General features: G+C 40.9%; 1 protein-coding gene across 1 annotated transcript in view; it reads left to right on the forward strand.

Annotated features, from left to right (window-relative positions):
* Positions 1–15,586, forward strand: part of ADPRHL1 (ADP-ribosylhydrolase like 1) — a 28,774-nt gene extending 13,188 nt beyond the window's left edge. The window contains exons 3-7 of the mRNA XM_048495407.1: positions 4,055–4,180; positions 6,610–6,750; positions 9,608–9,735; positions 13,140–13,272; positions 14,550–15,586. Of these exons, the coding sequence (XP_048351364.1) occupies positions 4,055–4,180; positions 6,610–6,750; positions 9,608–9,735; positions 13,140–13,272; positions 14,550–14,707 (686 nt within the window). The 3' untranslated portion in view covers positions 14,708–15,586. The remainder of the gene's footprint in view (positions 1–4,054; positions 4,181–6,609; positions 6,751–9,607; positions 9,736–13,139; positions 13,273–14,549) is intronic.
* The last annotated feature ends 1,860 nt before the right edge of the window (positions 15,587–17,446 follow it).

A 17,446-nucleotide genomic window follows, 5' to 3' on the forward strand; every position in this document is an offset into this window, starting at 1 on the left:
TATTTATAATTTTAAAAGTTTCCAGTCTTCTAATCTGTTAGCTGGCTAAGGAATAAATAGGTATATTAATACACCTTTTTACTGTAGGCAGGTTACAAACTCTTTGATCATGCAGGGACATACTGTGTTCCACCTGGGGCAAAATCCCCAAGGGCTAACAGGTAGGTTAGGTTGGTTGAGTCTGTGACTGGCCCAAGGTCACTCTGCAAGTTTCTGTGACAGAGTAGGGAACTGAACCTTACCCCAGTCCTATGTTATGTCATACCTGATGTGAACATGGCTTTCTGAAGATTCCTTAAAGATCATACATTTAGAAAATATTTGGGTCCAACACAGAATAAAAAAAGGGATTTAAAAAAATTCAACTTGCCCTCAAACAGAAGGATGATGATGCCGATTATATAGTCCTAGCCGTGAGATGCCAAGTGAGCGGCCAGGAATTCCTTTGTTAGGTTATTGTGTCCTTTTAGAAATCAGCACTGCCCAGCTTAATGTCTATTTAAAGAGCCTTTGTTCTTGGCATTATGCCTTCAGGTCCAGATTTTTCTGCTGCAATTGTGTATTTATTTTCAGGAATATAATCTGTCGTGTTTCATTCAAGGGTCTGCACTTACTGAGCCTTTTGCCGGTGTGAAAGTGATCTATTGAAATCAGCTTATGAAGAGGACAAAACTAGATGTTTGCAAAGCCTCTTTCCATAGCTGCCAAAGCAGAACACACTGGTCGATACTTACTTGATATCCTGCCTTGTATAATTTTGCATTGGATGTACAGGTCTCGCCACAGAATAATTTTCACCTTCTGCTAAAGTTATTTTCAAGTCTTTAATACTGCCAGTTTAGAATATCAGCTGTACCTAGGGTTGCCAACCTCCCAGATGGGCCTGGAGAACTTCGAGAATGACAAAAGATCTCAGCCTGCAATGATCATTTCCCCTGGACAAAGCAACAGCTTTGGAGAATGGGCTTTATGTCATTACACTTTTCTGAAGTTCCTCACTTCTCCACATCCTCAGGCCCTTTCCTCAATGTCCCAGGAATGTCCCAACATGAAGCTGGCACCCCAGTACCACTTCTTCATTAAGTGACTTGGCCTCACACGGGTAGTACAAAATCTGGATCCAGTCCGTGTGACTCTATGTCCTTATGGTATGGAGCCATTCAACTCTAGTATCCTGTCCTGATACAACATCAGCGCATACACATTGGAATACATTACTGTGATTATTTTTGACTTGGAACAATCAGCCAAGTCAGGCAGAACAGCTCTGCTCTCTCACTTGGCTCTTCAAGACAGCTACTGGAAGGAAAAGAATATTTTTTAAAAGAATATGGCGACCTCCAGCTCATTTGATATTATACCTCATCTTGCCCTATGTAATAGGTGGACCTGTAGATACACTCTCTCCCTAATGCAGGAAGTTTTTAGATTGGGCTCTCCTTTTTGTGATACCTTTAGGGGGAAATAAACAGTTGAACTTCTGGGATCAGAGGGATTTCTTGTGAAACTTCACTCATATAAGGTGGTCTGCTCCACATGCTTTTTTGGCATGCCACAGACTGGTAGCCCAGATGGGTGTTGTCCTGGCACTCTAATTAAACATACAAATTGGCCTTGTGATAGTTAAGGCTGCCACCTTGCAGGTGAAACCTGAAGCTCTCTCCCAGAGTTACAATGGAACTCCAGACGACAGAGATCAGCTCCTCTCCAATTCCTTCTTTCCCCTCAGACTCCACCCCCTGAATTTTCAGGAATTTCCCAGCTTTAGAGGCAGCCCTGTTTGAACAAGATACTGTGAGACTGCAGCCTTTCCCACCTCCATTAGTTCTTTTGCTCTACCAGCATTGCCATTGACCCAAGTAATGTTTCTAAGTAGATATGCACCTGCATATTTAATTGAATGAATCTGAGATCTAATGCACTCCCGAATTTGCATAAGCAATTTGGATTTCCACTTCCTCTTTGTTCCTGTGTGGGATGATTCATTTGCCATGTTAAACTTTAACAAAGAATCAGTGAACTCTTCCTGTTTCCATGATTTTCATGGGAAATGAGATTCATAAATGATCCGATAACAAGATTTGCTCGGGTGTCAAAATGACAGTGCTGGGAACAAACCACACTCCTATGAATTGTCTGCTCCTACCCCTCATCTGCCTACCTTATCTATGCCACAGGACTGGGAACAGCTCCCCACCCCCACCACCATAGCTAACACACAATCTTGTGTCAGGCAGGCAGAAAACAACCAGCTGTCCTCCATACACCTGGTTATTTTTATAGGCCCAAAAGTCTCACCGGATTAATGGTGTCTTTAAAAAAAAACCACAACTCAAGCTGACTTGGAAACCATTCTGTGCTTGACCTAGAAGCCTTGCCTCCTAGTCTCTGATGAGTAGTCAGTGCCTGCTGGCTATTCACTTCTTAAAAACAGACTGTATTTATTTTGTTGTTGACTTTATTTTTATTATGTTTTATATTACATGGCATGGCTTCAAAGAGGCAGTATTCAAATCTCAGCAGTGCAAAAAGGTCTCAAGCTGCAACAACTTGGAGCATCCGTAATCCACTCCTGAGGGTTGGATGGCCCTACAGAATGGTGTGAGATATTTCCCAGTGGGGCCTGGAGTTCTCCCAGAATTATGACTGATTTTCAGATATCAGTTCCCACTAGAAGAAGTTTTGGAAAGTGGGCTCCATAGCATCCTGTCCCTGCTGAGCTCCCTCACTTCCTGAACTCTGCCTTCCTAGGCCAACCCCTAAATTGCCAGGAATTTCCAAAGCCAGGGGTGGCAACCCTATGAGATAGGTTAAATCACAGAGGAAGCCAGAGGTATTATCTGGAGGCATTTGGATCCACACATATGTTTTTATACGGTTACAATTTATAAAGTGAAATGTGGATTTCATTCAGGGGCATCAGTGGGGAGTCCTTTCTTTTGTTGCATTGCACGGTATATGTTTTTATAAAATATATTTGAGGTATTGACTATTACTTCATGGCCTTGATCCTTCTTATCTGCAGGATAGTGACTCTTTCCACACAAGTCACTGAAAACATTTGCAAAAGATTTTCAGTCCTCCCTGTTTGTCTACACTCACCCTCTCGAAACGCTTCCTGTCCGCCCTTTTGTTATTCTCCCATTTTATTTTAATGACTCCATGGATGACTCCAAGCTTCAGTGTTTCAAAGACTCGTGCTGTGTTTCTTTGTGATTTGTATCTTCAAAGCTCCAAAGATATTCATTCCCCCCCCCCATTTTTTTTAAAAAAAGAGTTCAGAAAATGGTTCCAAGGTTCCAAGGAGGCAGTCTGGGAACTATAGAGAGCACTAAGAAATGTTTTAAAGATCTCCACACAGCAAGTGAAAATATTTTGAAAATGTTTTCACAAAAGAATAATTAAAATAGAGGATGCATATAAAACATTTTGAGGCTGAAAATAAAACATTTTGGGCTAAAAACTATGCAGAACTCTTTAGAAAAAAATGTTTTATTTCCTGCCTCAAAACATTTTATTTTGGTTACATGGAAAGGGCCAGTCTCTCCCTCTATGCTCTGCTGCTGCAGCTTTGCTCATCGGAGCAGAATTTTTTGCCAATGAGTTAAATAATGTAAAGAAATAAATAAAATATTATTATTACTATTACTGTTTAGCCAAAAGGAAGACAATTTGCCTAAAACTTGTTCTAAATGAAACATTTTTAATTACAGTACATATTTTAACTTATTTGCAATTACAAGACAGCCAAGAAAAAAATAATCTAGTTTACCTTTACAGTAAATACATTTCACCTTGTTCTGGTGGGTTTTCCGGGCTGTGTGGCCGTAGTCTGGTGGATTTTGTTCCTAACATTTCGCCTGCATCTGTGGCTGGCATCTTCAGAGGTGTATCACATTTCACCTTGTTTGTAAAAAAAAATGGAGCCATAAAAGATTCCTTTTTGTTCTGTTTAAGTATTCACCTCAATTTCAAACATATTTAACGTTCCTATGTATAACCCGTCCTATTTTTCCTTCCTTAAAAATGTCTACAGTAACTTTTTTTCTTGTAGGTTCAGGGTTTGGGGCAGCTACAAAAGCCATGTGCTTAGGGATGAGATACTGGAAACCTGAGAGGCTGGAAACTCTCATTGAAGTAAGCATTGAAGTTGGACGGATGACTCACAATCACCCAACAGGTAATGTCCTGGGAAGTAATTACATTTGATTAAGTTTTGCATTCAGCAAACGCAGGTTTTGATGTAGATAGTGTACAGTATAACCTTGAAGTTGGATTAAAGCAGAAGACCAAGTCTCTTGTAAAAGTATGATATTGTGTCTCATAATGTAATGTAAAAAGACCTGACTGGTTATCTGATTATTCCAGCCAGCAATGTTCCAAGACAAAATCCTCAGAGGTTGCTGGCTGGTAGGGCGTCAATCTGACTCAGTTAGTTGCTCCAGGGAGTTGTGGATATCATAAAATATACATCCATTTCCTGAGCTTTGCCTCATAGGTGGCGAATCAAGTGCGTCTGCAGGAAGAAGAATATTATTGGCGTGATGTAGATAGACTTGCCACTCTCCAAGAGGAGTCTGGAGTTCTCCCAAAATTACAGTTGCACACCACACAGATCAGTACCCCTAGGGAAAATGGCTGCTCTGGAGGATAAATTCTATGGCATTATACCCCACCCCTCCCCAAATCCTGCCCCCCCCAGGCTCCACCTCTAAAATCTCCAGAAATTTCCCAACCTAGAACTGACAACATTATATCCAACAGTTTAAGGGTTAGTGTCTGCCTAATTATAGAGGATGTGATCTCTGCCTGTATTTTTATTGCAGAGAACAGAAACTTAACAGCAGTTATTAATCGGCCAATACATTTTTGAGAGTCTTCTGCTAAGAGAACAGTTTGAGAGTCTTCTGCTAAGAGAACAGTTTTTTTAATCAACTAACACAGGTTGCAATAAATCCAATCCTGCCAGGAGGTAATTAGAAAGTATTTGGTGCGTAATGACTCTTTCCTATAAAAGGCCTCCTCTAACCCCCCCCCCCCACTTGCCACACATTTGTGACATCTCAGCAAACATGAGTTTAGCAGACTATACAGAGTACAGCCAGTCACTGCTATATTATATGATTGGATATAAATCTTGAGGGCTTGGTTAAACAACAGCCACTTCCCCAATAATCTCATCTGCTCTCTGAGAAGTTACTTTGGCAGAAGCAAGATCCAAGACAGTGGCCCTTTCTGCACAGCACAAATAAAACGTCTTGAGGATGTTAAAAGAAATGTTGTTGGGAGGAACTTTTTCCCAAAGACAACTTCAGGACATTTTATTTCTGCTCAACCTGTTTTGTTTTGTCTTTGTGAAAATGCTAAACTAGCAATTATTTTTTGCCAAGTTGGCTTAAAACCATCTCCTGCTTGCTGTGCGGAGCTCAAGAGATGACTTATTTTTCTTGCCCAATAAAAAAAACTCTCACTGTTGTTTTCTCCTGGTGGCCATTTTCATGTGCCCATCCCTAGTATTCATCATTAGGAATATTTCCATAGCAGACTCATATATGATATACATACAGGCAGTGTTATGCAGAGTTACATATGAGGCATCATGACAGTCTAAACCCACTGAATCAATAGGCTTAGATGGGAATAATTCTGCATAGGATTTCACTGCTAGTGTGAGTTTAATACTGGTTTTCCTTTTCAAAATTTTCAATTAGCTGTTTTTAAAGAACCCCAACACACGATATGAGAATCAACTCCAATTCTCATCTTGTGTGTTTGTATCTTCAAAGACAGCTCACTGAAAATAAAGAAGGGGAAAATTATATATTGCCAGAATCAGCAGGAAGAACTGAGTTGAGCTATGTATTTTTGGAGATAAAAAGAGGCACAGGCACAATGCATGCAGAGAAAACGTCCCGGGCAACTTTGGGGTTGGATTAAAAGATGCCATGAACAACAGATTCCTTCTGTGGATGAAAGTGCATTTTTATATTCAACCACATAATGATTTATTATTTTAAATTGATTTTATAATTATTGGGTTGAAGCAAAGACTTTTCTGCTGACATCAGTAGAAATGTATGTGCGTGCATAAAGGGGGGGGGGTGCATTTCCACCAGTTCTCCTCACCCACTGCAGACTCCTTAGTTTGTCCACCATGCTGCTGCGCCAAGGAGCGCACCAAGAAGAGCATGTTTGTGCAATGTTCCTGATCTTTTAACATTGCTTGCTCTATGGGTACAAACCTATCCCTGAAAGAGAATGCAACTTCAAATGTTCACAATGGATATCTTTAAACCTGTGAGAAGCAGTGTGCTGGTTAACGGTGACAGACTAGTATTTGGGAGACCCAGGTTCAAATCCCCACTCATGCCATGGAAGGTCACTCGGTGACCTCGGACCAGTCTCACACTCTTAGCCTAACATCCCCACAGGATTGTTATGAGGATAAAATGGAAAAGAGAAAACACTCTGGTTTTATGCCTAATAAAGGATTTGGATTTGGATAAGAGAATTACATGAGCTGATTTGGGTCCATACTGGGGAGAAAGACATAACGAAGTACATAAATATACTTTGTATTCAACGAATTACTTTTCTCACTCATTTTAGGGTTTTTAGGATCACTGTGCACAGCTCTGTTTGTCTCCTATGCAATACAAGGCAAGCCACTTGTCCAGTGGGGAAGAGAAATGATGAAGGTTGTCCCAGTGGCTGAAGAATACTGCAAAAAGACTATTCGGCATATGGCAGGTACTCTCACCATATATACACTTTCAAAATTCAGCTGCAAGGAGAGTCAAGTTTTCTGCTCAGTCATTTTGACTTGGTTGCTTAATTTCCCCTCCTACAGTTTTAGAGGCTGCTGCAATGGCGCAGTGGGTAAGAGCAGGTGCATTCTAATCTGGAGGAACCGGGTTTGATTCCCCGCTCTGCTGCCTGAAGGAGGCTTATCTGTGGAGGCTTATCTGGGGTATTCAGATTAGCCTGTGCACTCCCACACATGCCAGCTTGGTGACCTTGGGCTAGTCACAGCTTCTCAGAGCTCTCTCAGCCCCACCTACCTCACAGGGTGTTTCTTGTGAGGGGGGAAGGGCAAGGAGATTGTAAGCCCCTTTGAGTCTCCTACAGGAGAGAAAGGGGAGATATAAATCCAAACTCTTCTTTTTCTTCTTCTCTTTAATCTGGGACTGAGTGATATGGTTCCAAGCCCAGGAAGCTATAACTTTGCCCTCCTGTTTTAGGATAGACCTATGTATTTAAGCACACACATGTAATTGAATAAGCAAACACTTATTGGAGCAGGGATCTGATGACACTAGCAAGGGGCTTCAGGCACAGTGTTCCTTCACAGAAGTTCTTCAACTTTTTAAAGATTAGATCAGGTGCTGGATTTGTGAATATAGGCCTGCCTTTGACAGAAGGAAGCCGCTGTCACTCCAAGAAAGCAAGACCACCGCTGAGTAAAATATGTGAGCCTCCTGAAGCATGCATTGGTCATACCAACATTGTATGTAGCTCCTATGGCTATTTTAAAAAAGAAAACTATGCTTGCAACAGGATTGAGTCCCTTTTCTTAAAAGTGTGTGTGTGTGTGTGTAATACATTCTGTTTCTTTAAAAACAAAACGGTTTAAAGTTTCTCTTTTTCCAGCAAATATATTTTCTGCAAAGCTTATTCTCACCCTGCTCATGCTTAGTGCTAGACATCTTAAATAAATGAATATTGGGGCTCTCAAGTTGCCAGGGGGTGGGGTAGGATGTTTGCAGCATCTATCAACAAACCTTTCCTGGAGCTTTCTTGCTGCTCAGGAGCTGTATTCAATAGTGCAACAGTCCTGATGCAGTGAAGGAAGCTGTATTCAGAAGAAGGTGGATTTTTTCTTCATTTTTACAGGTTTGAGTGGGCTTGCAACTGAGTGAACATGGTTAAATTGGTGTAGCTTGGATTCTGCAGTTTGATGCTAGTTCCACTGGGCTTGCCACATTGGTCCTGGGTTCTGCTTGGCTTCTATGGTTTGACATTGGTTCTATTGGACTCATAACAGTGTCCTTTGTCTAAATTCATTTGACTTAGATTGTCTGGTTTGACATTGGTTGGAGATGGGTAGCCTCGTGGTCCTGCTGGAATTCTTTGGTTTGACACTGTTCCTGTTGGACTTGTTGATTCTGTTTGCACTTGGAGATTTTTAGCCAGTGGTTGCTCTTGGCTGTTGGTTTCTCTGCACTGGAGAAAGCATAGAGTCTTCCACCCACAGGAAACAGTGGAGACAAGTAGGGGACACATCATTCAGGAAATTATAGAACTAGAACCTGTGGCTCATTCCGCACATGCAGAATAATGCACTTTCAAACTGCTTTCAGTGCTCTTTGAAGCTGTGCGGAATGGCAAAATCCACTTGCAAACAGTTGTGAAAGTGGTTTGAAAAAGCATTATTTTGCGTTTGCGGAAGGGGCCTGTGATACAATTTTCTTGTAACTTAGGGGTCTTTATTAGTCAGAAAGGACTAAGTTCTGCATTTTAGTGTCTTTAGCTTAACATCCCCTCCATCTTGCTGAAAAGAGACCCTCCACAGGCAATAATGAACTCCCAAGATTTACAAATTATGTGGCGGGGAGGAACTAAATCTGAATTCTGAAATGACATTGGGGATCTGAACAATTCAGAATACTGGTATGGAAACCCTTTCAATATCTAAATCTTAAAATATTCTGAATTTGCACATTCCTAATGAATACTACTTGCTGCCTATGTAAATTTGGCTGGCACAATTCCAATAATTCTGTACAAAATTTTTCAGAATGCTTTTGGGGTTAAATAGCTTGGAAATGACAGTAACTTTATGTAGCATTGTAATAGCCCAATCCGGGGGAGGGATGGTGCTGGTGGTGAATGGGTTTATGGGGCTAGCACAAGGATGCCCCAGTATGTTGTCCCATCTCTCTGGCATGTGGCACTTACACTGGTAAGTTGCACTTATGCCAGTGGGGAGGGCAAACTGACAGGTGGGTGGGTGCTGCACAACTTGGCAGCACTGGAAATGCTGGCCCGCTGAAGAGCTGCCCTGTCCTAAACCTGGCCACTGGCAGAGTTGGGGGTGGGCTAGGATCAGGCCTAAGGCTGAAGCTGACTTTAATCAGCTTTTACCCAGGCTTTCAAGCCGGGAACACCCCGGTGGAGGAATTGGACATGCACCACCCATAAGGATGATGTAATTCCACTGAGGGATTTCCAGGCAGTTGGGGGTTGGTCGGTTTTTCTGTCACTCCACACTACCTGGAAGCCCTCTGAGGCAGTGTGGCAGTCCTGTAACTGTTCAAAATCTTAATGTGGGAAAGATCTTCAGATATAAAAGAATTGTGAACATGTAACACAATAACTTTATCAGGACTAAAGCTTTGATACATGTTATTTTGCTTTCCTTTTACCTATTTTATTTTCTGCTATAAATTTTTATTATGGCAAGAAATAGCTATATTCTTACATTGTACATTGATGTCATGTGTACTGTAAATTATTCTATAAACCATAATGTAAACCAAAATTTATCAAACGTACCTATAGAAGCATTTAAAGAAAACATACCATAATAAGTGTGTTTTGTATTCAGAATATCAGGAACACTGGTTTTACTTTGAAGCAAAATGGCAGTTTTATTTGGAGGAAAGAGAAATTACTGATGACAACCAGAATAAACCTCTGTTTCCTGATAATTATGATGCAGAGGAGAGAGAAAAGGTAAACTTTTCAAACAAAACATTTGAATGTATTTGTAAAAAATGTGTACATTAGTTATCCATTTGAAAATAGTAGAAATTATGTTATAACAGTATGCAGATTCACTGTGACTTAATTTGCTTTTAGCTTCCCCCTCCCCCCTTTTGCAGGGTGGTTGGGCCACAACCAAATGACAACCCCTTCTGCCTCCCTCCCTCTCCCCCACACCATGGCTACCCCATGACCTAGCTTATGTCACTTTACAGAGAAATAATTATGGCCCATTATCATAAATTGTTAGCAGTGACAGTGGACTGAATGCTGTTGGCCTTTGGGTCAAATGGCATAAAGGCAGGCCTTGACAAATGGTCTGTGTGAAATGTTGCATCAGTACTGGAGGCTTTAGCTTTATTCTGCACTTATCATGGTTTGCTGGGTATCAGATCCCAACTAGAAACAGGGTCAGAGTCCCAGGAGGATATAAGATACCAACCTTGTATGGGTTCAACAAGAGGGTTCAACAAGAACTCTGTAGTTAAGCCTAGAGTGATAACATGATGGTGTTACTTCTGGTTCATGCCAGAAGTGATGTCACAGTGCCAGCACGATGCCAAATCACCTCCCTCATTTTAACACATTTTACTATTGAGCAACAGCAGTGGCAGGGTCTATGACATTGACCATCCTAGCGTTGACTCAAGGGCCCCGTCCACACCAGGAGAATAATGCACTTTCAATCCACTTTCAATGCATTTTGCAGCTGGATTTTACTTGCAAACAATTGTGAAAGTGGATTGAAAGTGCATTATTCTGCAGGTGCAGAAGGGGCCAAGGTGTTTTGTCACCCATAACACAGCCCAGTTTGTTCCCCCATTGCTCTAATTAATTCCTAGTATGGTGGTGCATAGTATGTGGATTTACAGTGGTATGTGGGTTCATAGGAAAGAAACCCTTGGGTTCATGGGACGTTATTTTATTTTTATTTCCATAACATTAGACATATGATTAAACATACAATATTTACCAACTCACTGAAAGGGATATTAAGTTCATGGCAGAATGGATTTTAATGCATTTTAAAATTGCTCGCTTTCCTTATAAGCAAAAAGGGGGATTGTGACACCTCTGACAGATTTAACTTTGTATACATAAATGCTGACTACATAATTTGCTGAACTAGACCATAATAATAAATATAATTGTATTAACCAGGACTTATGAACATTGTAAATGATCACTGTTGGCTGGCTTCCTCAACCTGAGTGTAGATAGTGTTGGAGGCAGCTAATGGTGAAAGTGTCTAGTTTGAATAACATGGCAACTTTTTGAAGGAAAGTTAAGAGAAGGGGGGAAGGTCAGAATAACTGATGTTGTGCTCAGTTGTAAGAGGAGGAGCATGGCTGTGTCACGATAATTGTGAAGGCTTAAGTTAACACTTTACCTGCCTATTTGTGACTATTTGTGACTATTTGTGACAGTCTTGTCTTCAGCTTCGGGAGGGAAAGAAGTGGGAGTGAGAAAGGAACAGCTTGGAGAGAAAAGGAAAGAAAAGTCATAGTAAGCATGAAGGTTTACCACTTTCATCATGGTATGGTGCTCCAAGCAGTCCATTGCTATAATCTAAGAAACTCAAAAGCTATCCAGAGAAGGCATTTAACGGGTGCACTTGAAGTTCTAAGGCAGGCAAAGTGTCAACTCCCAGAGGTAAGAGAGAGAGCAGGAGCTTAGCCTGGCATGATCAGGAGATGAGGCCAATTCTTTACAGCCAAAGAGGACGTCTCGTGGCTTCTTTGGTCATCTGAATGGCGCAGAGTCAAGTCGTCAGGTTTGGTAACAAATCAGCGCTGGGGTGGTGGTGGGAGGGTTGGTTGCAGTGATTTCCACCAATCCCCCCGCCCCCAGACTTGTTAAATGGTAATTGGGATTTTGTCAAGTTGGAGACCAATCTTTATCTGGCCGTTTCCGCATGGCCCCCAGGCGCCCCCACGCCGGCAAGAATTCTACCGGCGTGGGGTCGGAGGACAGTGAGGGAGGGGCTTCGGAGGCCAGCAGGCCGACGACAGGGACAAGGTGAGTGGGAAAGGGAGGGAAACAGCGTGTTCCCGGCGGTGCTGTTCGCACCGCGCCGCCGGGAAGACGCTGTTCCCTCAAAAACAACCCTTTAAAGGGTTGTTTTTTAGGGCGGCCTGACGCCGCCCTGAGGGAGGGGAAGGGCAGCCAGGTCGGCGCTGCTGCGTTTCAGCAGCGCCGCCTGTGCGAACGGCGGCCTGGGGGCGGCGTTTTTATCGCCCCCAGGCCGCCGTTTTTGGCCCATGCGGAAACGGCCTCTGAAAAACACACTAAAACACAATAAAAGAAAAAACCCCAAAGTGTTACAAAAACTATTACTGAAAACTCCAAAGCATAAAAACACATTAATGATACAGAGTTAAAGTAAGGGTGAGTTGATGCTAATGAACAAATCAACATTTAATTTGTTTAATATTCTTTAGTTTTTTTGCATTTTTTTCAGAGGAACTTGTTTTGGGAATGTTTTGCTGTATGGCGTTTCCCTAGTTTTTTATACTGTGAAAGCTATTAGAGTTACTCGTGTTGGCCAGTGGCGGCCACCTCAGTTAGACATGGTGAAATAGACGTATGTGTGTGCTTGGAATAATGTGATACTCATATAAAAGAAAAGAAAAGAAAAGAAAAGAAAAGAAAAGAAAAGAAAAGAAGGAAAAACTCAGCCTTACAGCAGATAGCAAGAAGCCAGCTGCAGGTCCAGGCTTCTGTCTACGAAGATTATAATCACTCTATCTTCAGCTGTCTGTCTCTTCATGTAGCATTCAGCAACCAATGAATGAAATAAGGTTGCCAAGAACAACAAAAACAGTACCATGCAGTTCCCTCTCCAAGACTTCCAAGGAAGTAACTGTATAGAATCATGTGTAGACCTAAGTGAATGATGACAGACAAATGGTTGCCGCCCTGACAACAATTAGGCATGTTGCAAACAGTGCAACCATAATCTTGGAGAAACAGATCAAGGCAAATTTGAACTGTTATTTGAACAGGGGCCCCGTTAAAGACATCAAAAACATGATTACCTGACTTAAGAGATAACAACCTTCTTTCTGCTGTAGCTGCTACCAAGCCATGCAAGAGGGCATCTATCTTGTTTCCCACTTTAATATTTCAGGCATCAAAAAATATTTAGGGCAAAACCAAACCAGACTGCATGCCTAGGAAATAAATCATAATAGGTCATGTTGTAACTCAAAGCATTTTAAATGGGATTGTAAAGTATGCTAAAAATACCTGTCACCTCAAGCTTTGGCCTAATTCTCCACCTTTGTACAAAAAAAGCAGATACAATGTTTATTTCTATATGACGTAATTTCCCATCAAGAGCACCCAACCAAATGTGTCAATTGTCTATTCAGACTTACAGGAGGTGGAGTTCGGAAGGTCGTGGTGGAAGGAGAGGGCATGATGCTCCCATGATTGCATATGATGCTCTCTTGGGATGTGGTGGTGACTGGACTGAGCTGTGCAACCGTGCCATGTTCCATGGTGGTGAGTAACCTAGTAATTCTTTCATAATATACAGAAATGTATTTCCTATAACCTTTAAAGTGTTTTTTTTCTTTCTGATCCAAATAAATTGACTATCTTAGGTGACTCATATGCTTAGACTGTAATAATTCTGAATAGGATTGCACTGTTTATCTTATTGTGATTATTATGTGTGTTAAACTATTCAACAGCTGAAACTGTTGTGCATTATATATCTGACACAGAACGGAAAGTTTCATCTGTTGATTTCTACTGGGTGGGCTACATTTTGGCACTCTATAAGGAAAGGCTAATCCTAATAACTTTTGCTGAAAGGGCTTTAAAGTTAGTGACCCCTCCGTCCTTTTGTGTCATTCTTGTCTGTCCTTAGATTGATACTCTCAGGTGTAATTTTCTTGTTCATCTTGGAAGTTAGATGCAGAGATTCTTCCTAACTAGCAAGATAGCAGCATGCTATCCTTTTCCTATCCTTAATGGAGTTCTTGATAAATATTAACCTTGCACAATTTTAATCAGTGGGTTAGCTTCTTCTCTGTGCGGTAAACTCCAACAGTTGTGAGGATAATAGAGGAAAGGAGGACAATGTAAGCTGCTTTGGTTCCCCATTGGGAGAAAGATGGGGAATAACTGAAGTAGATACATTTAAAAGTATGTAAAAATTTCCAGTGTTACCAGCTCCCCAGCAATAGAACTTCCTGATGGACAGCAGAGAGAATAATTTTTGAAAGATTCCTTATTTCTGATATTTTGTGCTGCTCCCATAGGTGCTTAGAGACATTGTTACAAACTCTTGTTCATCTGGTTTCACTGCTACACAGTCTTCTTTGGAAGCCAGATCATATAAGTGATATCTATCGCAGAATAATGCAAAAGCACTACTGGTATAGTGTGAATAATCTTTTTGAGAGGTTTTACATGAAGTATAAGAAAGAGTTGACATTTGTACAATTATGCATTTATTTAAATGTCCTTGAGCAGTCATTCTTCAAAAAAAATTTCCATATTGTCATGCAATTCCTAGGTAGGCCTGGAGAATTAAAGCAGCAGGTTAATGAGGGCTCTTGCATTGTGGGTTGGGCTCTAGTCACAGTGCTGGTGAGGTTGGATGGTAGAAATTCCACTGAAGGTTTTGTTGGGGCATTTCACAGATACAAGCAGAAATGTCAGAAGACATTTCTCTCTATCTCTTGTTGACAGAGGAATGCTGTTCTCCCTTCCACCAGCAGATGAAAGGCACGCTAATGGACCTGGGTGTGTGTTTGTGCTTGATTTTGCAGGTGAAAGCGCAGCAACCGGAACTATTGCTGGCTGTTTGTACGGATTGCTTTATGGCCTCAACAAGGTCCCAAAAGGCTTGTATCAGGATCTTGAACAAAGGGAAAGGCTAGAACACTTGGGAGAGGCTATTTACCGACTGACTACTGAAGAAAAGTAAAGATTTTTTTTTGCCATATTACCTTCTTTTTTAAGTATTATAACACACCCTGTAGCCAAATTTATAAGAACCAGGTCCTAAACCTATTTGTAACGCTACTTCACATCAAATTCTGATTTAATCATTCAGACCTAAGAGCCACTTCATACACAGCCTTTGTGTAAGTGTGCACATAAGTTTTTAAAGCATACACCAAAAATGTAATATTTGACTCAGTTATCAGTTTGTCTGCAGCTCCCTATTAAATATGCCCCTGGTTACAGAACAGGATTTGCTGCCATGTAATGTGTTCTCCTGATATGCATGGTTGCTATATAATATGAATAGAGTACAGGACATGTTTTCTACTTCAGTAAAAATGATGGTTTTGCACATCATGTCCTGAAGTAGAAAATATGCATGGTTTCTATTCAGATGAAAAGGAAACCATGCACATCAGAAGGATCTTGGGGAACCTTCACATCTTCATGGTTGTATGCATGGTTGGATCCCGTCCCCCAACTTAATTAACATAATGACTTCACATGCAAAACAAATACTTTTTGCACATTTGTTTAAGCCTAACTAATGTGATCACTCTTCCAAAGAAAATATTTCTGAGATTAATATTTATAAATGCCTTTGTTTCCCCTGCAGTTCCTTACTCTCATTGTCTCTTTGGTACCACCTAACTCACAAATTCATTTAATAGTGTTCCTTTCTTATAACAGCAGTCTAAATTAAAGCTAGCACCAGGAAGTTGTCTAAGGAATGGCAGTGTACAAACAGATGTGAAGAAACATGCAAATACATATTGAAAATAAATCTACAGATTTTGATGTGTTTTCTAAAAAAAAAAATCCTAGTCAAACTTTTAAAAAACTGGGTGACTAAAATACTTGTAAATAAATTAATCATATGCCTCTTCATAAGCATCTTTCTTTATTTTCACTACGACGCTTATTGCATGTTACTGTGTCCTTGCTGGAGTTCTCGCTTGCCCTTGTCAGCAGCTCACTTTTGGTCAGGATTAGGATGAGTTTCTGGTAACCAAAAATGTATCCCATTAAGAAGTCTAAAAGGTCTGGTTCTGGAACAGGAAGGAAGCATAAAAGGAGATTTACGTCTTTCTGGTATCAAAAATGTCAAAGGATTACATTAGACAATGTGAAAATTATTTAGTTGCTTAATTCTTTTGGCTCACCCTGCCTGAGAAACTCAAGATCAAACTAGTATTATACAGTGTTATAGTCTGTCTCAGCAAAAGATGTTAGTAGGGTTGTATATTCTTCCCACATAACTCAGTATGCCGGACCATGTGGTTGTAGAATGGCTACCTAGTCCTGCCCCCCACCCCAATCCGTTTGAAAATTTGAAAGTAAAAATACATTTTGGCATTCAGTTTAATTATACAACTCAACACAGTTACACACCTTTACTCCTGGCTGGCCTTCCCTGCACATAAAATGACAATACTCATATTCGCCTGGAACTATATTCTAATGCAAAAGCATACAGCTTTCTCGACTGCTGTAGCACAACTGCCCATACTAACATCTTTTTCTGAGTCAGAGTATAGCTAATGATCTGTCCACTGAACAAGTAGGACAAGGGAGGTGGAAGGTATGGAGTTCCCTACTTCCCCCATTCCACTCACCCCACTCTTTCCTCCTGAGATCTTCCAATTGCCAGTGTCCAGTTTATTTGCTCCTTTGTCCTGATAGGCTGCAGGGTGTTCTAATGCAGGCAGGGAACAGTGGTAGGTTGGAATAATCCAGACAACTGTGGCCATTGTTTAGAGAAGCCTAGCCTTTGATCCTTGAATGGTCCAAGACCAGATGGACAGAAGAGAAGAGTTGGGGTTGCTCAGATGGCTGTGCCCATTTCACATATTAAGACAACGTGTCTCTCCTTCTCATGCCACAGCTTCACTGTTATCATTTCCCTCACTTCCTCCTGGAATATGAAAGTCAAAAGCTTGGTTTCTAAATATGTGTTCAGTGCTGGACTCTCTACCTTTTAAAATGCACTAATACAATACAGACAAAAATCCTAAATTAATTACCCATTTTTACTGCTACCATGTTAAGGGAAGTAGATAATGCCATTGAACAAGATGATCCTTCTAACTGTGGGTAGAAAATGAGGCCACCTATTTGTGATCACTGGGCTGGATCCAAACTTCTGAGCGCAAGAAGAACTTCTGTAGCACTTGCACAAGGGAGAGGAATGATTTCTGCTGATTTCTTCTTTGTGCTGCATGCTGTCCCCGGACACACACAACACATCCCTCTTGCTTCTGGAAATTCCAGGGCTATCTGGCGGCTTTTAAGCAAATGCAATTGATTCCAACGTGAAAAACAATTATCTGGGTCTGACCGTCTTTTTTATAATGTATTCTTTGCTTTGAAAACATACATTTGGCAATACTTCTAAAAAATGTAGGTATGATTTTTTTTAAATCTCACTTTCTTCTGAAGTAAAACACTGAAATTCCACTTATTTCAGTGTAAGACAAAGTATGTTTAACTGCCCACTGAAATATATGGGATGTAGCCACTGACTCTACACAATAGAATAGAGTAGAATTTAATTCTCAGAAATATGTCCCACTGAATGATAATAAGCAGTTATATATACACAATGTATTGTCGAAGGCTTTCACGGCCGGAATCACTTGGGTGCTGTGTGGAGCACCCATATATATACACATCACCCATATATATATACACATATTGTCTGGTAATAAACTCACAAACT

Source organism: Sphaerodactylus townsendi, linkage group LG04 (genome assembly GCF_021028975.2).
Source record: "Sphaerodactylus townsendi isolate TG3544 linkage group LG04, MPM_Stown_v2.3, whole genome shotgun sequence".
NCBI lineage: Eukaryota > Metazoa > Chordata > Lepidosauria > Squamata > Sphaerodactylidae > Sphaerodactylus > Sphaerodactylus townsendi.